This window comes from Alligator mississippiensis, chromosome 4, assembly GCF_030867095.1.
Source record: "Alligator mississippiensis isolate rAllMis1 chromosome 4, rAllMis1, whole genome shotgun sequence".
In the NCBI taxonomy this organism is placed as follows: domain Eukaryota; kingdom Metazoa; phylum Chordata; order Crocodylia; family Alligatoridae; genus Alligator; species Alligator mississippiensis.
In genome coordinates, this window is record NC_081827.1 from 5838903 (window position 1) to 5861639 (window position 22737).

At 49.2% G+C, this 22737-nt stretch overlaps 2 protein-coding genes across 2 annotated transcripts in view; one reads left to right on the forward strand and one right to left on the reverse strand.

Moving 5' to 3' along the window:
* Positions 1 to 4729: 4729 nt before the first annotated feature.
* IL15RA (interleukin 15 receptor subunit alpha) lies at positions 4730 to 17897 on the forward strand. The gene is made up of 8 exons (XM_014607500.3): positions 4730 to 4914; positions 7876 to 7962; positions 9115 to 9201; positions 10482 to 10841; positions 11600 to 11629; positions 12051 to 12111; positions 14634 to 15377; positions 16804 to 17897. The coding sequence occupies exons 1-7, from the start codon at positions 4737 to 4739 to the stop codon at positions 14869 to 14871; spliced, it is 1041 nt and encodes a 346-aa protein (XP_014462986.1). The 5' UTR covers positions 4730 to 4736; the 3' UTR covers positions 14872 to 15377; positions 16804 to 17897.
* The window catches only part of FBH1 (F-box DNA helicase 1), a 62915-nt gene continuing 51016 nt past the window's right edge, over positions 10839 to 22737 (reverse strand). Inside the window, exons 21-22 of the transcript XR_009461479.1 lie at positions 12664 to 12806; positions 10839 to 12096 (exon numbers count right to left, since the gene is read on the reverse strand). The gene's annotated coding sequence lies outside the window, so the exon portion shown is untranslated. The remainder of the gene's footprint in view (positions 12097 to 12663; positions 12807 to 22737) is intronic.

Below are 22737 nucleotides of genomic sequence, written 5' to 3' on the forward strand. Positions count from 1 at the left end.
TACTCCTTCCTTTCTGCTAACGTGCCGAATCCCTAGCTTTGCTAATACTGACCCTGTGGGCTGTCTGCACAGTGTCTCAGTTATTAAATAAAAGTAGCATGCACATAAGCACATTTCCCAAGGTAGCTCACCACTAATCAATTGACGTCTCCCTTAAGCAACATGGTTGTTCCACGGGACAGGTATTTCATTCAGAGGGCCTGCAAAGACCAGGCTGACTGTAGTGGCTTGAAAACCCATAAATTAAAAAAAAGAGCAATTAGGCACTGCAGCAAACCAAGCTGGAAGTCCAGTTGGCTGCATCCACCAGTCTGAGCACGTTGGGCTTCCTGCTGCTCAAGCTTAGCAGTAAAAGCATGTGACTTCCAGGAACAACCATCAGATGCGACATTTGTGCTTCAACAGCAGGCAAACACATTACTTCATGTTCTTAATAGAAATCAAAGATGATCAGGCTGGGAGGGACCTGAAGAGACCTTCCCCTGCCTTCCCCTGCTATGAAGCATGATCGAGGGTATCTGTTGGGTCGAGATATCTAGCATTAATGGAGATTCAGTGCCCTCCTGAGGAAGACTATTCCAGGTCTCAGCCTTCCCCGCGTGGGACCCTGGCCTGGAAAATGTTGGACAATGGCAGCTCTCATCAGTGTTGATGGTGCCGCTCCCTGTTCTGCAGCCTCTGGTGTTGGGTTTCCAGTTCTAGCTTCTCCTTCCCCGTGCATTGGCAAAGTCTTCAAGGAAGTCATAATAAGTGGCAAAAGCTCACAAATCTAGGCAGTGGCTTGCTGGAGCACTCTCTAGTTTAGCCATTACAAAATGGCACATCTCTTTGTGCTCACAGCAGTTCCCATCCTCAAATGCCCACACAGCCACAGCTGATTTAGAGGAACCTCAGCTCTGCAGCCTTCGAACACATCGTCCCTTCTCAGAGGCGTGTTGTGTTGGTCATCGCCTTTCACTCAAGAAGCAGAAGAGCTGACTCTTAGCCTTTTAATGGAGCAGTTCTCTATTTGTGAAAGTTCATCGGGTTATAAAACAAGCAGTGTTTCAGGGAGGAAACGAGGGACTTGAACTGGGAACCAGGTCTTCTGAAGACTGCACCTGGTTCTTTCACGTCATGGATGGAGCTTTGCTGGGGCATAAGTCTGCATAGGGGCAAGTGTTGGCCTATGTGGTTATAGGTAGTGCAGTCTTTCTAGGCCCATTTTATTGTCTGTAGATTCAGGAAGGCCCACCTACCTCGCAGCCACATTGTGAGGCTCTGTTCATGCCTCTAAATCTCAAGGAGATCCCCATGTCCCAACTCCTAGGGTTGCAAGGGATCTCGAGCAGCATCTGGTCCAACCCGCTGCACTCCTAAATCACAGCTGTCCAGCGCTCATCCAGTCTCCTCTTGAAAGCCTCCATTGAAGGGGATGCCAAAGCTTCCTCTATCTATTCCTCTTTCCTACTGTTTTATCCGCTCAAGAGTTATTTTCTCAAGACCTAACCCAAATCTATTTTGCTGCAATTTAAACTTCATGTCCCAGCCTCTATAGTGAGCAGAAACAGTTGTTCCACCTCTTTTTCATGGCAGCCTATCAAGCATTTGAAAACTTTTGTTGTGACCTCCCTGGTTTGCCTATTCTCCAAGGCAATCATGATGAATTCCTCCAACCTCCCCATATATAACTTGCCTTTCTGCTCTTTGTTTTCTTACCCTCCTCCGGACCCTCTCCATCTTCTCCACTTGCTTTTTAAGATGCAAAGGCTGGAACTGCACATAGTACTGCCCAGGACTGAGATGCTAGAGCAGTGCTTAGATGCTTATATTTGGAGTCAGGAAGGAGTTTTACCCCCTTAGTCAGATGGGTATGAACTTGATGGGGAATGGGAAGGTTACCTTCCTCTGTAGCTGGGTGACATGGCCCCTACCTGGGATCTCTCAAACATATATTAACAAAAGTAGGATGTTGCCTGCTGTGGTCCCCCTGCTTTACCTGTGGCAGGTTCAGGTGCGATGCCTTGTGTCCCTGCCTCAGGCAGGGGGTTGGACTAGAGGACCTCTGGATGTCCCCTCCTGACCCTCTTGCATTTACTGCAGCAGCAAAACGGCATTGCTTGATATGGTATCAGTTATTACAAGAAGGAACCATAAAACTCACTGGCATGTGAGTTTTCAGTTTCTGTTTCAGACATTGATAGAACTTGCTCGGTCTGTAAAGGACTGTGGTCACAGGGCCTTTCTTTGCTTAAAGGTGTAGCCGAATTTGCGAAGTCTTAAACCCTTCTACTTCCCCCATGTGAGCAGGTGCCTGCTGCATGTAGGCCCCCGCTGCATACATCCACACTTCTGGCATATTTGACATGGTCTCAGGTCCTAGCACAGAGACAGACGTGGTTCTTTGGGTAGATGCGATATCTTTTATTAGACCAACTGAATAGTTGGAAAAATTGTTCTTCGCAAGCTTTCGGGCACAGGCGCCCCTCTTCAGGCATAGGGAGAGTGCCGGTGTTGGTCTTCTCTCTAGGATTGACTAGAAGCTTAAACCAATATGCAAAATGCAGGTCTGTGAGAATGCAAATGCATGGCAGGGAAGATCAGAGGGGATAGGAGTTAATGGGTGTAAAACAGGCAGGTGTGTGGGGGGGTGGAAACAAAAGGGGAATGTCGGCAGGTGGTAAAATGTAGCCGGTAAAACGTAGAGAGGTTACCTGGGGCTATCAGACGGCAGGTGGTTTATAATATGCCATAAATGTAATGCCTATATTTAGTGCATGATCTATTTAGCTCAGAGATGCATTTGAATATGTGCTCAAGACTCTCCCTATTTAACCAAGCATTTTCCTGCAAGCAAAGCACACCGTTGAATGCATGGAAGTCAATGGGATGTAAGCAAGAGCTTAAAGTTAAGCAAGTCCTTAGGTGCTTTTCTGAACTGGGATGGACAGTGGAGTCTGGGCTATCATCCTTACCATCTCCAAAGATCACCCGCCTTTAGGTGATCCTCCTGATCCCAGATAGTGGGGGAAGAGAGGGCTCATTATTTCCATTGTACGGATGAAGAAACCGAGTCAGTCAAGTGATTTATTTATCTTGCTTACGCGGTTTCGGCATATTGTTTCAGCCTTAAGGCAACGTCATCACCAGTGTGAACAGCTTGAAGGCCACCGAGTAGCATTGTAAACGGACGTGAGTCAACAGCATGGGACACGGTTTGAACTTGTCATTTGTTGTCATTGCGAAGGCCCCATTGGTATAGGTTTGAGGCACAGTGACCCAGTCCAGTTTGAAAATGGTTGAGAAGTGCCCAATAATGGCATGGCCAATTAAATCCTGGTTGACTGAGTGTAGGGTCAGAGATGATGTCGTGATTGATGGGTGCTGGTGCTGACCAGTCTTCATGCCATTGAGTAAGTAAGGAAAAGTGATACATCCTAAGAGACATAGCTACTGGCTGAACTGGGGAGAAAACTTGGGGTCAGCAGAGCCAATGCCAGGCTCCTTAGCAAGTTCTCAGTACCACCTCCCTCTGGCATCTCCCCACTTGGTCGTTTTAACCATGTTACATCTCTCCTTGTATCCCTCCACTCATTCCTTCTCCACTGCCTCAACCATAAGCCTGGCTTCAAGGCCCATCAAAACCTACTTCTTCCCACTTATCACCCCATGTACTACAGAGAAGACAGCCATGCTACCCCTTATGCTAGAGGGGAGCGCCCCATAAACTCTGCAAAGTCCCCTCCAAAAAACTCTGCAAAGTCCTCTTCCTTAAAAAACTCCTTTGCTGCATTGCCTACAGAAAAAGAAATGTTTGGCAATAGCTAAGCTGCTGGCATGCTGAACTCTGGCTGCTAATACTGTCTCGTGGGGTTTCTTGTGCTCCCCATCACCATCTGTTATTTTATAAATTTGGATCAGAAGCTGTTTGGAGAGGAGAATCATCTTTCTTTCACTGCGTTTGTATGGCCGCCAGCATAGCCGTCTGTGCGATGGCCATTCCTTCAGGGTTCATCCTACCAGCATAGTGCTGGTGTTGATGGCGCTAAAGGGATTTCAGGTTAGAAGCCACCTGGGAAAACCCTCCGTGCATGCACTTCCTCCATAGGCCCCACAGGAGGACACTAAATGACTTGGTCAAGGTCATACCGGATGCCAGTAGCAGGGCAGGGAAGTGAACCCGAGTCTCCCATGTTGCAGGCCAGCCCTGAGCCCTCCTTTCTCCCATGCAATGATAATACAAGTAATACCATATGCTCCTGCATACCACACCCCCCCAAATAAGATACACTTTGCATCTGATTTTAAGGCAGAATGAAGGAAAAAAGTTCTTTCCTTGCAAATACGGGTAGGTAGCAGTAAGTAACTGAGTAGCGGCAGCTGGGGAGCCTGGTGTGCTCAGCGGGCTGCTCTCTGCAGAGCTCATGCAGCCTGACTTTTGCTGTCCCCTGGCAGAAGCTTAAGCAGCAGAAACCGTGATTAGCGTACGGTATTTCCTTGTAACGCACACCACAATTTTCAGCAGGGGATTTTGAGGGGAAACGCGCATGTTGTACGGGAGAGAATACAGTAACTAACAGCCACAGTGAAGGGGACGTAGAAGGAAGGTTAGACATTGCACCCAGCAGAAGGCAGTGGTGGACACACATCGCTGCAAGCTAGAGACGCTGCTTTAAGTCAACTGGCGATATTTAAACGCTGGTGCCACCGTCCAGAGATGAGTTTGCCTCTCTTTGGTCCTTCCAGGAAGCTGCGGCATGCCGAAAGAGGTCGAGAATGCAGAGATCCATGTGGGCACTAACAACGTGCTCAATGCCATGCTGCGGTATACGTGCAAAGAGGGTTACAAAAGGAAAGCGGGGACATCCACCCTCATCAAGTGTGAGCAGAAAGACAACCAACTCCACTGGACAGAGAGCAATCTGAAGTGCATCCGTGAGTAATGGCTCTCAATGCTTGGGCGATGCAGCTGGGCGCAGGGCTCTCCGTAGCAGCGCTAAGGCAGGAAGGGTCAGGAGTTGATGATGACAGGAGGACCGAGAGAGTGGATGCTTCATTAGCTGATAACGAGCATTATATAGTTGTGCCGCCTTGCAGAGATACTGGGTCAGACTTCTCTGGGGTGCGGATGCAGCTGCATTGACTGAAACGCGTCCCAGCTCTCTTGCACCAAAGACAAGTTTGGTTCAGCAAAATCTTCATGAAATGCCGTGCTCTGCAATATGTATTGAATTGAAGTTGGTCTCACAGGCAGTCCCAGGGACCTGGATGCAATGACTCATGGGGCTGAGGAGGGGTTGCAGAACCAGGCTACCTGCAAGAGGATAAGAAGGGACTTGCCCCATATCCTGCCCATGGCTGGAGCTAGGATTTTGAAAAGGGGGGTGCACAGGGTGACGTGCATTATCACATGCAACACACAACACATATTTTTCTCCAGGTAAAAAGCAACTGGAAGATTTACTAATATGCTGGTGCATTATTCAGTTTAAGATTGATGCCAAAACGAATGTAACTTCACTGGAATGAGATAAAAACTGTCTGCCAGGCTGTGAAATAGGAGCTATTACTGGAGCAACTGGCAGGCAGCAGAAAGGCAAAACAAAGGCTAGCTTGAGTAGCAGAACATCAGAGGATTAAAAAGGGGAGCGAGGGTCCTTCACACCTCTGGAGTGAAGAGTTTAGAAGGAATCGGTTAGATTTTAATAAGCCATCAAGTCAATGGGCTCCCTCAGCGATGCCTGAATAGAAATGCTGCTGCCACTGCCAGGCAGCTGCTTTTACACTTCAGGTGGAGCAGGGATCAAGGGGGAGGGTGTGCAACAGCAACCCCCCCACCCCCTGGATCCACCCCGATCCTGCCTATGCAATGTAAAGCCTTCCCAGATGTTGGTGCCTGGGCCCCTGGCTTCAGTCGGTGACCTCAGGGGAGACCCCACAGAGGTGTAGGATTTGCCCTGCCAACTTACAGCCCTTCTTCCTCTGGCTTGGCATCCTGCCTCTGGCAGCAGCCAACATCTGGGTGTCAGGAAGATGGCGACAGCCGGCCAAGCACGCAGTGTTGTAAGACTGAGTTGGTCCAGCGCTGTGGGCTGCTGCGAGGGGCACCTGGCAGTGCACCCCCTCTCTGAGGCTGTAGCATCCCCGTTCTGCTTCTCTTCAATCATCTCCCCCTCCGCGAGTTCCTCAGCACTCACGTGAGGTCTAGTCCAAAGCTGGCTGGAGACCATGAGTTTTAGATCAGACTGATGTCGTGCACAAAGGTAACCTCACCTGCAGGGAAGTCTGGTTAATAACCCTGGGATGACCTGTCATTAGACTGCTTGCATTTATGAGATTGACACGTTGCGCTTGCCAACTGAGGCCAAAGGCAGCTTCTGGTACGGAAATAAAATAACTTATAAAGGCAAGTGGAAGATTGGCATAAAATATAAAGCAGCCCGTCCTTGACCCAACCCAGCTTTGCTTGCTAAATGCCTGCTCAAATATTCGCCTTGCAGCCCTTTCAGAAGATGATCAGGCTAAGTTATATCAGGAAGCAGCAAAAACGAAAGCACAAGGCCCATTCTCTTTCTTTCTCTCTCTCTCTCTCTCTCTCTCTCTCTCTCTCACACACACACACACACACACACACACACACTTTCTAGTAAAAGAGGGTCAAGAATTTTTACTCAATCCATTTCTCACATGCACACACATGCATGCACACACATGTTCACACCCCCCTCTTTGTAGCAAAAGAGGGCCAAGAATTTGTATGCAGTCTGGTTCCCTGACATACAACATTAGGTGTTGACAGCAATACCCCAGAGTAACAACTACTCCAGTTTCCACTGTCTATGCTGCCCCCCAGCGAAAAATAGTCACACTTTTCAAGATGAGGGTTCAGGATGAACCATGCAGGTGTGAGCTTGCAGCTCGGGCTCCTGTCTGGCTTCCTTGATGTGGGTCTTCTCCTACAGCTTGAGTGGAAACTCTTGCTTAAGAAAGGATCCCAATATGTCCAGGCCAAAATGAAACTTAGCTCTGCAGTCACATATTGAAGCAAACATGTTTGTCTTGGCTTGGTATTCTGAATCCCTAACCGTATCTCATTGAGGTCCACGCTTCAATTGTTAAAGTGTAATAATAAGCCACTTCCAAATGGGCACGCAGACTTAATCACAAGGGAACTTGCTTTAGCCTTTCTTGGCTCAAGATACCAGCAATCAGCTCTTCCGTTCCGCGGAACTGCTCTCCGCTTCTGTGGAAAGCAAAATCCGTGACTGATTATTTTACTTTGTCATCGCCGTGTGATGGGTATTTGTGAGTACTCAGAACACCAGTAGAAAGGGTTTCTTAGGGAGACCTCTTTTATCGGACCACCTATGAAGTTGGGATGAAGCTAGACAAGCTTTCAAATGCATGGCATTCTTTGTCAGGTCGCGCGGATGAAGAATGGCTGGCATTCGAAAGCTTGCTTAATTTTACCTCAGCTACATAGTTGGACCAATAGAAGATATCACCCTAAGAAATCCTTGCCTCTTCCATAATTGCTGGACCATAGGCATCACTCTCACACATCTGTAGTCAGAAACTGCACCGAAAACATTTATCCGTGTGCTTGTACAATTCTCAGCGAGCCAGTGCGTGTGCGATTTGCACTTGGAATTTTTGGGCGATAGTTTTCTTTCATTATAAATGTCAAAAACTCCTTTGCTGCATCTCCATACAGCATGCAGCAGGCATCTCATTAAAATTTGAAGTGGGATACTGATGATTAGTCACCATGACCGATGTCGTGACTGATGAATGAACCCGATGGTACTGAATCCTTCTTGGGAGTGGCTGGAGGGGTGCTGTGGAAAGGCAAGGGCTTGTACTTCCCTATTGCATTATTGTGTCTTCTTTCAAAAGGGGATCCTGCTTTACCTCCTTCAACCCCCAGCCCTAAACCGACAACATCAGCCCCCATCCCAGAGGAGACCAGTCCTACCAGCCAAGGTGAGGAATTGGGACTGAAATCCCGGGCGGGGGGATGTTTCCATTGGATACCATGGCCCAGATTTTCAGCTGATGTTAATCAGTGCAGCTCATCAAAGTCTATCATGCTACGTCTCTTTGCATCAGCGGAGACCCACATGTCCCAAACCGTTATGGCTGCAATTCACAGCATCATAGAGAAGTCAGGCTGGAAGGGACCTTCATAAGTCACCTTGTCCAACCCCCTGCCTTTGTATGGAGTTGGTTTGTCTACAACAGGTGTCAACCTCTCCACCCCCTTTGCTTTGGGACTGAGAGGTGCAGCTGCTAAAATGAACAACTGAATAGTCAGGGTTGCATCCTCTGACATTCCCAAGCCAACGATGGTTGATGCCAGGGAGGGTCTGATAGAGGACGGATGACTCTAGGCACTCCCCACTCATACGCTCTTGCTCCTAAGACCTGCTACTCTCCACTGTCAAGGACAGCAAACTGAGCTAGATGGACCAGTGCTCGGACCCAGCATAGCATGTCTTCTGTGGGTGCTCTCATGAACTATTCATACGGGTAAATGATGTTTATATGCATTTACCCTTTAAGGTCCCAATTCACAAAGTGTTTTAAACATGCACACAGCTACGAGCATGTAGATACTCTCATCAGCTTTAAGTGAAGCATGTGCTCAAGCAGCTTTCAAAGTGGGGCCTGACTAGCACGAGACCAACAGCTCGCTCGTCTCTCAGTTGTGCCTGTGAATGGACTTAACCACGCTATAAAATGAAAAGCTTTTATACCGTTACAACGACTAGTCACTCCAGAGGTCACCGCAGACCTCAACGCTGTCCTAGGAAAGGGAGAAAGAAACTGCATCAAAAATACTTCTCCGTGTGCTCGTACAATATTCAGCGAGCCAGTGTGTGTGCGATTTGCACTTGGGTTTTTGGGGTAATAGTTTTCTTTCATTGTAAATGTCCAAAACATCTCTGTACAGCATGCAGCAGGCATGTCATTAAATTATGAAAAGGAATGATGATTAGTCATCATGACCAATGTCGTGACTGATGAATGAACCCGATGGTACTGAATCCTTCTCGGGAGTGGCTGGAGGGGTGCTGTGGAAAGGCAAGGGCTTGTACTTCCCTATTGCATTATTGTTGTGTCTTCTTTCAAAAGGGGATCCTGCTTTACCTCCTTCAACCCCCAGCCCTAAACCGACAACATCAGCCCCCATCCCAGAGGAGACCAGTCCTACCAGCCAAGGTGAGGAATTGGGACTGAAATCCCGGGTGGGGGGATGTTTCCATTGGAAACCATGGCCCAAATTTTCAGCTGATGTTAATCAGTGCAGCTCATCAAAGTCTATCATGCTACGTCTCTTTGCAACAGCAGAGACCCACATGTCCCAAACCGTTATGGCTGCAATTCACAGCATTGTAGAGAAGTCAGGCTGGAAGGGACCTTCATAAGTCGCCTTGTCCAACCCCCTGCCTGAGGCAGGACCAGCCCTATCCAAGCCATCCCATGCAAATCCATAATCGAACTTATTCATAAAACTACCGTCTACCTTGACACAACACAAGACATAACACTAGACTCTGCCACGGGTAAAGCAGGGGGCCACGGCAGCCAACGTCCTGCTTCTGTGAAGTTATAAATATACACTCAAAAGATACCAGGAAGAGGGCCATGCCCCCCACTACAGAGGAAGGCTAAACCCCCACAGTCCATAACCAATCTGATCATGGGGTAACATGCCTGCCTGGCTCTAAATGTGGCATCGGTCTGACCCTGAGCAGGGGCCAAGACCCTCGAGCGATGCATGAAATGATCCTCAAATCATAAAAAACGAGGGTGGAAGGGACCTCGGGAGGTCACATCTAGTCCAACCTCCTGCTCCAAGCAGGGCCAGCCCCAACCACATCCTTCCAGCCAAGGTTTTGTCTAGCCGGGTCTTAAACACCTCCAAGGATGGAGCTTCCACCACCTAGACGCAGACCAGGCTTTTCAAAGCTGCGTATGCAAGGTTAGGCACCTGGGTCCCCTTTTTCAGAGGGGCTTGTTGAAAATCAGGCCATAGCTCCTGGTGCCAAATTATGGCTGGGCATAAAATCATAGGTGCAAAACATGGCTATGAACTGAGCTCTGTTCTCTGCCCTTTCATTCTTGCCTGCCTGCCCTCTGCTTGTTCAGCGCGGTTGCTGGGTGTTAGACAGTAAATTGTTCAGGTGTATGTACAGCAAGGTGCTAGAGCCTGCTACAAAACCACGTGAAAGACCGATTGAATCATGTTTTTAAAATATAATTGAATATACTGTCCAATATTTTATAGCTATTAAGCCTCTTGTTGCCCATCAGAGATTGATGGCCCATCACTCAGCCAGCTGACACCTGACTGAATTCTCTCCCATGTTAAGCAGCTTATTCGGTGGTTAGGAGACTATCCAGGCCACCCAAAAGGGCTCTGTTAGCATTGTACTAATAGAAACGAATGATAGAAATAATTATAAAATTCAAAGCTTTTATACCATCTGAACACCTAGTCACTCCAGAGATCACTACAGACCCAGGCATGGCTTCAACACCGTCCCGTGGAAGGGAGACCACCTCACCGCTGGCAGGTCCCACGTCGCAACCCACCGCTGACATGTCTTCACTGGAAACACTTGTGACTACAGCCACGGCGATCGGGTCGACCCAGGTGTCCACTAACCCAACCACAGAAGGCATGACGCAGCCGTCTACAACAGCCAGCCAGGACACACACACCTCCTGGGGGGGGACTAACCAACCATCCCCAGATACATTTACAACAGATGGAGACAAGTCAGCAGCAGCATCCGTCAGCCTGACCACTGAAGAGCAAACACAGCTACCCACAGCAGCCACTCCCAACACTGAAGGTTTGCCATTATTTAAACCCCAACTAATGTCAATGCCGGGCAGAAATAATCTGCTAATTCTTTGTGCGAAGCACCTTACTTAACCATGTCAGTGCTGCCAAGTCAGAGACTGTACACAGGGGCACGTCCGTGTGACCTTGTCCACACCCACTAGTCCAGGTTAACTGAAGTTTACTTCAGTTTGAATATTTTCTTTCAGCTTATCTTAATCCATTAACAGACTGGATTGCATTAAATGGTGCTAGTGTTAGGGAAGGGCTGTCCAACTCACATGATGCCTGAGCAGAGGGCACCTCTCAACTGCACCTTTCCAGGAGCTCAGTGGCATCCCTCCCCATGGCTGGCCAACATTACTGGGTGGTCTCCTGGCCCAGGGCCACTAGAAGGAATCCCTGCACCCTTGTCCTGTGCTCTGGGAAAAGGCATTTTTTGCCTCAAGTGCTCACGTAAAGACTAGACCCAATCTGGCCTCAAGTTGTCCTTTACCTTAATACAGAGTCCGAGGGCAAAACAGGCCCTTAGTGACAGTAAATGGAACTTGGCCGGGTGCCTGGGAAATGCCACACGCCCATACTAAGGCCTCAGGCAGCCCTTTGCCTTGTGACTCAGGCTGATAAGGGCAGTCAGATAGCATTGTGTTGGGTTTTGCTTGGGTCAAATGCTGATCTGCATCTTGCTGACCATGTGAGCAATATGGAGGTAATAAACTCATTGGCTCTGTGGAGGTGTAACCTCTGCTCTCTTGTGTTCATCCCCAGGTTTCACCCAGGTCATGATTTCTTCTACGGGTAAGCATTATTCTGCTCTACGAGGGGTTGTCGCTTATATGTGGGAAGGAGGAGGGCTGTCCGGGGGGGTTGTGTTGATGTTTAAGTGCCTGAAGTCAAATCTATCTGGAGCTGGGATTGCATGTCAAGCCTCCAACGAAGCAGTACGAGGTCCGTTTGGTATTTGCATGGGAGACCTCCCAGGTAAGAAGATCCAATGGACTGGCAATTTGATAAACCCTTCTCTCCTCCGGTTCACAAGTGAACCTTGGTCCAACCAGGGCAGGAAGGGCACAGTGCAGTCCTTGTTCAAACGGGATGGGATGTTTCTGGCATCTTTCTATCTAGAGATGTGGCCAGGCAGCTGGACTATTACGTGTTGGGATCGCATCAGTTCATTGATCTTACTTTTCTAAATCTGAGAAATGTTTGTTCTTTGCAGTGTTTCCATTGGTGTTGCTGATTGCAGCTGTTGGGTTATATTGTGCCTGGAAAAAACAAATGTAAGTATTACTAGCATGTCCTACAAAGATGCAACACAGGCAAATGGCAGAGCGCAGGTGGCCTGACGGTTCAAAGCCATGTTGGGAATTGAGACATGCCGTGCCCATTCACTTCAGTGAGAGCTGTGCCTCTCAATCCTTTAGGCAGCTTGGAAAAAGCCCAATCATCCATCATTACAGATAAGCGAGGCTGTAACTGGGACAGATAACCTGAGCTGCCAGTGAGTCCTGATGGGTGAATTTCCTTCCTGTACAAAGGGCTGTCCCAAGGCCCCAGGCATCCCGTAAGTTCTGATTGGGCATGTCTACATGCTCATTCATGTGCTTTTGGTAACGAACATTAAATGTAGTACCTCCGTTGTGAGGTACTAGAGGAAGGCGCGTTAGCTTATTTTAATGCACATTAGCGAAAGTGCACATTTTTTTGGTGACACTTTAATGTGCATTAAAATAGGTTAATGTGCATTAAAGTGTACATGTAGACGTGCCCATTGCGTCCTCAAAATAGGGCTTACATGGAACTTTAGTGGTGAACGGGTTATATCTGCTTACCTTCTACGTAGAGGTGAGCATTGACCGGATGCCATTAAAAGGGATGGGCTTTGTAACTCTAGGTCCATCTCTTCTACTTATCAAACCACCAGTGGCTTAGCAGGAAGTTTCATTAATCAGCAATAACTCTTATTTGAAGGATGCTGCAAGTAAGAGGGAGGAGAAATTTTCAGGGTTACACTCAGGGTATCACTAGAGATAACAGGCAGAAACCTAGAAGGGAAGATTTAGCCCCAATATCGTCAAGCTCCCAGGAGTGAGCAAGCTCCCTAGATTGTGATGCTATCCTCAGAGGGAAGTGGGGAAGCCCTGCTGTGTGAGGCATCTGAAAGTAGCCAGGATGAAACACTCTTTGATACATTACCGAGATCGGCACTTCTCGAAGGGACCATCAATGGTATCGACTTTGCAAGTCGGTCTCCAATTTCTAAGATGCAGTTTCGCAGGAAGGCCTCTCCCCACCCCTCTGGCTCTGTAATTTTTGGCATTGTGTAGAGGCATATCTGCTTGAGACCCTTTAGTGGAGATTAGAGCTAATTACTGCACAGTAAGTGTCACTGTCTACACATGCAGATGCTTACTGCGCAGTAATAATTGTGAGCAAATTTGCTACCTGCACACATTTGCAAGTAGCAGATTTATTCAAGATTACTTACTGCACAGTTGTGCACGTGTAGATGCCTGACCAGCAGCACATTTGCTCCCGGTCAGACAGGCAGCAGAGGGCGGAAGATTGTTCCCTGCCCCTGGGAGCTGCCTGCTACCAGGGTGGGCTCTGCCACCAGAGCCCAGGTGGGGACAATGTCCCCCTGCCCTGGCAGAGGGAGCTCCCAGCCCCTGCTCCGCAATGAAGGGGCTGGGAGATCCTTCTCTCCCAGTGCCAGCTCCGCGGTTATGGGGGAGAGAAGGATCTCCCAGCACCGGGCCTGTGACCACAGAACTGAGAGATGAGGATTTCCTGGCCCCACAATCATGGAGCAGAGGCTGGGAGGTCCCTGTTGCTGGGGGAGGGGGACACTGTCCTGCCTGGGCTCCAGCGGTGGAGTCAGCCCCAGCAGCAGGCAGCTCCCGAGGGCAGGGAGCAATGTCCTAGCCCCGGCCAGGAGACGGCTGTCTCCTGCCCACATGGTGCCTGCCAGCCCCTGGGCTAGCACCCAGACGGAGCCTAGAGTTCATACTGGCTGCTGCAGGGGCTCAGTGCAGGGCTTCAGGGAGTGGGAGCAGCCTGCTGCTAGGGGCAGCAAATCTGGTTCTGCGTCCCTGCACATGTAGACGCACGCCCAAGAGATTTTACTCTGATGTGGTTGACTTTAGAGTAAACTGCTCCCAGATTATTTGCATGTATAGACACACCCTAGGGGGTATAATCCAGAATAGCCATTCTGTACTGGAACGGCCCAGCATGTGGAGCATTCTTCCAAAGTAGATTAAGTCTTCTTCTGTGGCTCAGTGGCTTGGTAGCTGAGTTAGGAGCGGGCATGCTATGAGTTTAAAGCTGGGCATGGGCCTCTGAGTTTCAGTCCGAAAGTGCAGCCCCGGTGGGCTCAAGAAATTTCTTCTGCTTCGAGCAGGAGGTTGGAATAGATGATCGCCTGAGGTCCCTTCCAACCCTCATTTTCTATAATTAACCTGAACCACACAAGGGCACGTTAGTGTGACGGGAAAGTGAGCAGGTGGAGACTGAGTGCAAATATAACCCTTGGGCTTTAAATTCACCCCCTATCTCATTGTGCAGTAACTTCCCTGTGTCGACAAGTCCGTGTCCTTGTCCATCACAATGTTCTGGCATTAGTCACATCCTGGCAACTCATGAGTCAGTGATCAAATACCAGCACTCTTTGTGGTTCACGTGTCTCCAAGTTGATGTTCTGTATGCCTGGTCGGCGCTGCAGCATGCAGGCAGCATAGGTGAAGCTGTTAGCAACGTGGTCGCTCATGTTCTCTGATCCCATTAATGTTTTCTTTTGCAGCTGCAGGAGGCATCAGTTTGCATTTCGTCAAGAAGACATCCCACTTAGTACACGGAGGGACATCATGGGGGCTGGACTCAATGATCCTCCGAGGTCCCTTCCAGCCCGAATGTCTATGAATGGCTGTGAAATCATAGAACAACGGGAAGAAATACCCCTCGAAGACCATCAAAACGACCTAGAACACCTGACCGAAAGGACAGAGATGATGGCGTCTTGTATGACGCCCACTGGCTGAGGCCCTTAACGAAATCAGTGTTATCCGCTAAACTTGAAAGGGGGAAGGATCCTTGGTGCTTTGAAGACCCACACTCCAGCTGCATTAGGCTCCGACTGGTCAGTCACCACGTGCCATCCACTCAACTCCTGACTGAACATACAGCTTTATTTTTAAGCAGTGGCAAGTATTTGCAAGACCTGGCTTCCCATCTTGCCATCACGGTGAAAGGGTAGGAGAAGCCCTACAAATGTTCTGCATGGCTGCTCTGTTTGCTGCCCTTCAACCTGAGCTCAGAATATACTAGTTCTCCTGGTACCTGCAAGAGATCACTTAGATATTCTGGGCACATCTTTTCATTCTTATTTTACTGAACTGGTACTTTCAAAGAGAAAAAGAAACAAAGCTGTGGAGGGTTCTGAAGTGGCTCAGGTGGTCTGTTATGTACCACGGAAAGAAGGCAGGAGAGAAGAAGTGACTGGTGAGCCGGAAGGGAAGAACACAGTCCAGATAAAGAGAACAGAAAGGTGAGTTGCAATACAGCTATGATGTAGACTCAGCAGTGTAACTGGGATGGGGCTACTAGGGAAGCCACGCTGGGCCGTAGCATTACAGTCACGCTGGTGGCCTGACAGCAGCTAAAAGTCACTGCTGCCCCTTTTGCCCAGCTGTGTTATCACACCTCTTCATAGGCTTCATTTATACAGAAGCTCAGCCCTGCAGTCCCAGCCGACAGCAACCAGAGTCGAGGGTGGTTTGTGCGTCTAAGAAAAAGACCTTTATATATGCAGGATTTTATATACTGTGGATGTGTCTACACGTGCATTTAAGCGTGCCAAAATTTAATGCGCATTAAGCGGGTTTAGGCAGGCATCTACACATGCAGGTGTTCAAGCGCATTAATGCTGACTTGGGGCTAAAGTTAGTCCCAAGTCAGTCCACTTGCAGTATTGAAGTGCTTTAACGCATCTACATGTACATTAATGCGCTTTAACTACTCGCGCTTAAATTTGACATCTGCATATGCAGGTATCGAATTTAGATGCGAATAGCCTAAATTCACCATTTTTACTAAATTCTACTAAATTCACCATATGTAGATGCGTGCCCTTAACGCTCATTAACTTAGGCTAATGTGCATTAAAGCATCACCTGTAATTTCTTACTGCGTCCATTTGGACTTTTTAAAAGTAGCTTCATTTGCTCGTTTAAAATAAGGAAGAAAAAGACATCTCCTGCAATAAATGGAAGGTAGTTGGAAAAAGGTGAGACTGGAGGCTGACCCAGACAATAAAGGACGTTTACCGACTAGTGACAGGTCTGCGAATGGGTGAAGCAGCCTCTCTCTGAAAACACTGCTAGGTCATTTAAGCTAGACTGGACAAAGTCCTGGGAGATAGATCCTGGGGAGGGAAAGGAGATGAGCTTAAGGGTCCTTATCTCTAGAAGGCAGAGAATGGAGGCTTAGGGGGTGAAGAAACTGCCTACATGAGGTGGGCGTAGGTGATGGTAGCCTCTGAGCACGTCACAAGCCACTTCATTTATTCTCTCGGTGAGATAGGGGAGTTATGTTATCTGGGGAATCATAGAAAATTAGGGCTGGAAGGGACCTCAGGAGGGAAGACACTTTGTAGCTTGTTCCCTTTAGTTATGAAGGTCACTTTTGGTGAGTAAGGCGGATCAGGGGATGGGGCGCGAGGTCTCCGGGTCAGGCAGTGCTGCCCTGGTAAAGCACCAGCAAATCCTCTCCCCTTGTACCTTCAAAGTGCCCTGAAGTGCGTCCAGTCTGATCACCCGTCCCTGCGGCAGCTCCTCAGTGACCTTGCAGAAGTTCATGGGCAAACCCACCCCTTGATTAACGCAGTCTTCTCTTTATCCAGCAGTTGACCAGCTGCCTTCTTGCCCCCGTTTCGCTCCTCCTGGATCTCTGACCTCTGCCCTTTGTTCTTTCAGGTGGCGTTAGCTTATGAGGCGAAATGTCTGGGGGGTGGAGGGGAAAAGATATTCTCCAATTGCTACCAGCAACGTCCTGAGCCTCAGGAGGAAGAGGACCTGCCGGAGCCACATCTGGCGATCTGGGGTCAGCCACAACATTTTGCTCAGGGATCTTGCACGGACACTTTACAGCCCGATCCCAGATGTTTGCACAGGGCAGGTCTTTCCAATAGACTGATTTCCCCTCAGATGACAGCAATGCCACGTCGTCCTGTTACAGAGGTGACCAGAGGCTGGGCAGTGCAACACAAGGAGTTCGTATTTCCCATTTCAGTGCCCGTCACGGCGACCAGGCCTTTTCCTCACGCTGTGCAATATAGACAGAGTGCTTTAAACCAAAGCTAATAAACGTTTTTATGCACAAGGGATCAGCCCCTGTGAGTCTTTGCCCTTTTCTGGCATCTCTCGGGAGAATTTTTCACCCAGCGTGGAATTAAAGCGTTGCCACCAGGCGTGGGGGAAGCAGAGCGTTTAGCTCGATTCACAAAGGCATTGGACATATGCTTGGAGGAAAGGGGCGTCAGGAGCTATTGAGCATGGGAATGAGGGGCACGGCCTCTGAATCAGCCCTTCCTAGACCTTCAGTGCTGGAGGCTGCCAGGGAGAGAGGAACAGTGGAAAAACCCTGGACATACCCAGGTCACTCTCCCTTCCAGCCTCTGCTCTCTGCCCCCATGTGACACACGAGACTGGGCAAGATGGGCCCTATGGTCTGACCCAGTCAATGGCAGCTCTTACGTTCTTATGTTTAAGTTCTCATTGGAAATAATGGGCTAACTTAACAGACAGGCGCACAGGACCTGCCAACTCAGTTCAGATGCAAGCATTAGAGTTAATCACGTGCTCCTGTCAAACACCGAGCCCAAGGGAGACAGTCACCAGGAACAGCTGAGAGCAGCATCTGTCCAGTGCATCCCCCTGCATCTGTACCTTGTCCCAACAGCTGTCTACTCAGTTGATTTAATAAAAGGTATCATATCTACCCAAAGACCGTGGCCTATCTACAACCAGCAGCATTTGCACCGTGGTAGTTGTACAGACACAGGTCTGCCCTGGAAGCTCCTACCCTACTGCACTGCACCCCTGGAAAGCAAGGTTCAGACCAGTACATGCCTGGTGGACGCTCCAGTTCACTGTGGTGCAGTATGTCTCTGTTAGGGGCTGGTGTGGATGTGACTACCTAAAGATGTAGTTATTTCCCCGCAGGCAACCAGGGCATAGCTCATTTGGCAAAGATACTGCTGGTGCAGTCAGAGCTCAATCAGAGCAATGATCATCAGCATATTTTACAAATGAAGAGCAAGGGCTAAGTCCTCTTCCAGCCAAGAGGTCTTCTGCTTGTATCTCTGCACCACATTTGACCATTTTGTTACACATGCTTGTGCTCTTTATTGTATTTTGCGAGATCTTTCACTGTACATGTGCCTTTGAGCAGCCGGCATTGCAGCAGGTGTTGCATAGTCTGAGGGTCTGTGCCGCAGTCACAGGTGGTTGAAGCAATGGGATAGCCCCACTTCTTCATTAGCTCCTTGGAGCGTCCGACGCCGATGCGTAGGCAGTTGAGGCATCCCCACCTTTGCCGTAGTTCGTCAGCTCCTGGTGGTGAGAACTCAGCTGCTGGGATGTCTATTTTTCCACTTTCAGGTATTTTCTTCAGACTCTTGTTCCACATCGGTAGTCGTGTCTCCTTGGGTGTGGCATCAAGAGGCTGGGTGCTGGTGATTTTAGGTGCTCGTGCACTACGGTGTGGTTGTACGCTGGGTGTCTCACATCTTCATTTTGTCTTGATTGTCCTACCCTGCTGACCATGGCTATTCTGATGTTGGGTGGACCAACGCCAGCCAGCAGGTATGCACTGTTTAGGCTAGTAGGCTTCAGACGTCTCGTGATGCATTGACAACTAGCATTCACAATGGGATCAAGGTGCTTAGCATGTACTGATCTCTCCCACGCAGGGCATGCACACTCGGCAGAGGAGAAGCTGAGAGCTAGAGCAGTGGTTCGGACAGTTGAGGGGCTAGTTCCCCATTTCGAGTCGGTGAACGTATATCAACTGTTATTACGACTGCTCACCTTTGCTTTTGTCTTCACGATGTGTTCTTTGTATGAGAGAGCTAGATCGAGGGCGACTCCAACGTAAACTGGGTTTGGACAGGGGATAATGGAGTCCCGGACCGCGTAATGTTGAGCTGGTGGTTGGCCTCATGGTTTTTCAGCTGGAAGGCACGTACTTGTGTTTTCATTGGGTTGTCACGTAATTGGTCTTCAATGTAGTATGAGGTTAGGGTGTTTAGTGCCTCGCTTAGGGATTTTTCAACATGGTCAAAGCCAGTGTTCTGGGCTGTTACGCACAGGTCGTCTGCATAGATTAAATGAGCTGTACAGTGGGTGTCTCGTACCTTCAGTTTGTCTCGATCGTTATATACCGCCTCTAGCGAGGAGGTGTCTTAGTGGTACTTAGACATCACCCCCTTTGGAGCAGGTGAGACAAAGACTATGGTTTCTCAGTCTGTCTGAGGTCTCCTTGCATTGTTGTGTTGCACATTTGGAGTTGCATGTGTTAGCCAGAGGGCTGGAGGTGGTAGGTTCCTTGGAGAGGATGTGATGTTTCTTACAGACATTTAGGAAGAAGAGGTCACTGGGAACAAAAGATACCACCAAAAATATGCTTGCCTCAGTAGTACTCAGGCACCTAAGTGCAATCCTGTTCCACCCACTCCTAGTCTCCAAAACACCATGAATGTAGAAACTGGCTGAGTTGTCATCCACCTGAATTAGTCATACAGCTCAGATACTGTTGACTCGTGTCCATTTACTATGCTACCAGGTGGCCTTTAAGCTCTTCACAGTGGTGATGGCATCGCCTTAAAACGGCTGAAACAATATGCCGAAACCACATACGCTAAATAAATAGCTTGGAGGAAGGTGTGTTACACAAATAGATGTGTTAGCAGCTCGTCAGGGACCCAAGCAGCATGAAGTAGGATTGCATTTAGACGCCCAAGTGCCACTACGATGCCTAATAGAAGGGACAAGAATCCAGCCTGAAACATGCAATGGGGCATTGGCTGGGCCGGTCGAGAGCAGCTCCAGACCAGGAGACGGTGCCTTTTTCACGCCGGAAAAAAAAGACTGAAGAGGCTGGGAGCAAACTTTCCCGTATTCAGATCTCCAGCTTGGCTTCAAACCCCGCCGATCATGGAAAATACTGAATGCAGCGCTCCACAGTTGAATGAGTTCCAAGACCGCAGGAGCAAGTGAAGGCATCTCCCATGGCTGGAGCCTTAATTTAGTCAGACAGGTACGAGCCGAGTTGGTTACTGTGTTTCTCTTGGCATGTGACAGCGTGCCCCACCTAACGAGGTAGTGTACCAACATGCATCCACATAACCCAGCTCTAGGCATTGGCGCACGTGCCGCCAGAGCTGCTGAAATACATCTGGGACAACCTTCACCCAACAAATTAACCAAGGTGGCAAACAGGCAGGTACCTCCCACCTCCTACCGGCTGGTTCAGGCTGGGGGAGGTGGAAAGAGAAAGCCCCCTTCACGGAAGACTCCCAGCCCAGGTGCCTGATCTATCTGCAACCTCCCAATTCAGTAATACTGATGATGGACTTTGTCTTCCTTTTCTAGCAGCCCTCACCAAGCAGGTCCCAGGTTGTCTAGGGCACTGGTTCTCAACCTTTTTAGACTTGAGCACCCCTTGGAAAATGCCAGCTCTTAGTTTTCATGTGGTTTATGAGGACAGAAAAGATAATAGAGCAATTCTTCTGTTGCAAAGAACTCAGGAAGCCCACAACAGGGCAGAATGTTTTTAATGTGATGGATTTCTATTTGAAATCTCTGGGTTTATCATCTGAATTATGTTACCCACCCAACAGTGCTAACATTGCGGGGCACCCTTGAAAGATTCTCAAGGCTCCCTGGTTGAGAACTGCATTGCTGGTACATGCATCGCTTTGCTAATATTTATGCAGTGGACCCTTTGAAGTTTGCTAATCTATGGGGTCCAGGGAGAAGTGCGTTTCTTCCCCGTTAGCTTAAGGCACTTGCAAGGAAAAAAAAATAGAAGGTGCTTTTTAGAGGTACTTGCGTATTTGATGATATTGCATTAAGTAAAAAGAAAAAGAAAGGAAGCCGCTGGGTTTAGTCATCACTTCTGCAGAACACTGTAACTGGATTTTATCGTTGCTGTGAATGGCTTGGGGGTGTGTTAAAAATCAGATGTCACAAGAGTTTCAAGGGCTCCAGAGGTCTAATCTTTCGCTGCAGAACCAGAGCCTGTGCAAATATAGCAGGAGTTGGCAATGGGAGGCTTTGGCATATCTGACTATCACTTCCAAAGGCTTGTTCTGTTGTGTGGATAGAAAAATCAACCCAAATATTATTCATGCTGAAACAAAATTGTAGGAGTGCCATGGGGTGCTGCTGAGTGAACCTTAAAGCTTCCCAGAATAGATGAATTTCTTAAGAAAAGGGTTGATGCCGTTCCCTGGCTCCAGCCACTCTCCGGGTAGCCTCAGCCTGCTCTTCAATCAGTACCACCATCTGATGAAAATCCTCACTGCATAAGTAGGAAATTCAAGTCCTCTGCCTGTGTAAATAGGTGTGGCTCCATTGACTTCCTAGCGCTTGCACCTTCAACAAATCTAACCCAGTGCTACAAAGCTGCCTGGTGTCAACGCATTAGGAAAGGACAGGGGAATTTGTGAATGCTGTTAGGTGCCCGTGTGTTCTCGCCTGCATCCTCATAAGCAGGGATGCTCAACTCTAGTCTGTGATGCTGTGTCCTCAGCCCACAGGGCTCCCCATGGGGCTGGAAATTCGGTGATGAGAGAGCAATGGCACTGCTCCCCTATCTCGGGACCCACCGGGAACCCAAGACCCTGTGTGCTGGATGGGGTGCCTGAGCCCAGCACACGGGGCTGGGCAGAGGTGCCGCCAGCCCACCGGAACCCAATCCCAGCATGCAATGGGAAGGAGGGGATGGTGCCAGCCCTCCAGACCCAATCCCAGCATGCAATGGGAAGGAGAGGGTGGTGCCAGCCCTCCAGGCCCAATCCCAGCATGCAGTGGGAAGGAGGGGGTGGTGCCAATCCCCCAGGATCCAATCCCATCACATAGGGAGTAGGAGGAGATGGTGCCGGGCCCCCAGGACCTAATCCCTGTGCACGGGGAAGGGAGCGGGTGATGCCAGGCTCCACAGCCTGATTTGGCCCACTCATCTGGCCCATGGGGCCAAAACCTTAGAGCACTGCTGCTCATTCATTCAGTTTGCTGTTGGGAGAAGGGGGAAATGCCGGGATCCAGAGATTAACCCTCCCCTTAGTGGGGTGCAGTTGCTGCCAGCCCGTATTTGATCTGATGTGCAGGGACTGTGTCCCCTCCCCCGACTGTTGATCCAGTTGCTCCTTGATAATGAGCAAATGCTCTGAGACTGCGAAATGCATCTAACCTTGGGTTAATTGCTGCATACTGCAATAGCATGATATGCCAGGTCTTGCCCTCTCTTGATATTTCCTATTGGGAAGTTGACCTGAAAGGTGAGTTGACCTGCCGCATGCCTAAGCCAAAACCTTGGCCAGAAGTCTTGTATCTCACAGTGCTGTGCTGGGCCCCTGGATCCTGTTTTTGTCTCCTCTGCTGCAGCAGAGCCACCAGGCCTGAGTTTGGCTCGCTGTTGCACAGCTGGCATGCAGCCACGTTTTTGCCGTTGCAAAATCCAGCTCAGGAGCAGCTCAGTGTCTTGCTCCTGAGCTCAGGCCTCCATCTGATTTTCTGCTGGTGCCTTTCCTCCTCCCCCACCCCGCAAGGATGCAGTCCGGCCCCTCTGAATTCTAGCCCCTGCAGTGTGCAAACGACACCAGTGGCTCTTGGACCAACAGGAGG

Coding starts and splice junctions, on each gene's coding strand:
- IL15RA (XM_014607500.3), top strand. CDS start 4,737: ATGCCGAAAGAGGTCGAGAATGCAGAGATCCATGTGGGCACTAACAAC. Junction 11,630..12,050: donor GGTCATGATTTCTTCTACGG/GTAAGCATTATT, acceptor TGTTCTTTGCAG/TGTTTCCATTGGTGTTGCTG. Junction 12,112..14,633: donor TGTGCCTGGAAAAAACAAAT/GTAAGTATTACT, acceptor TTTCTTTTGCAG/CTGCAGGAGGCATCAGTTTG.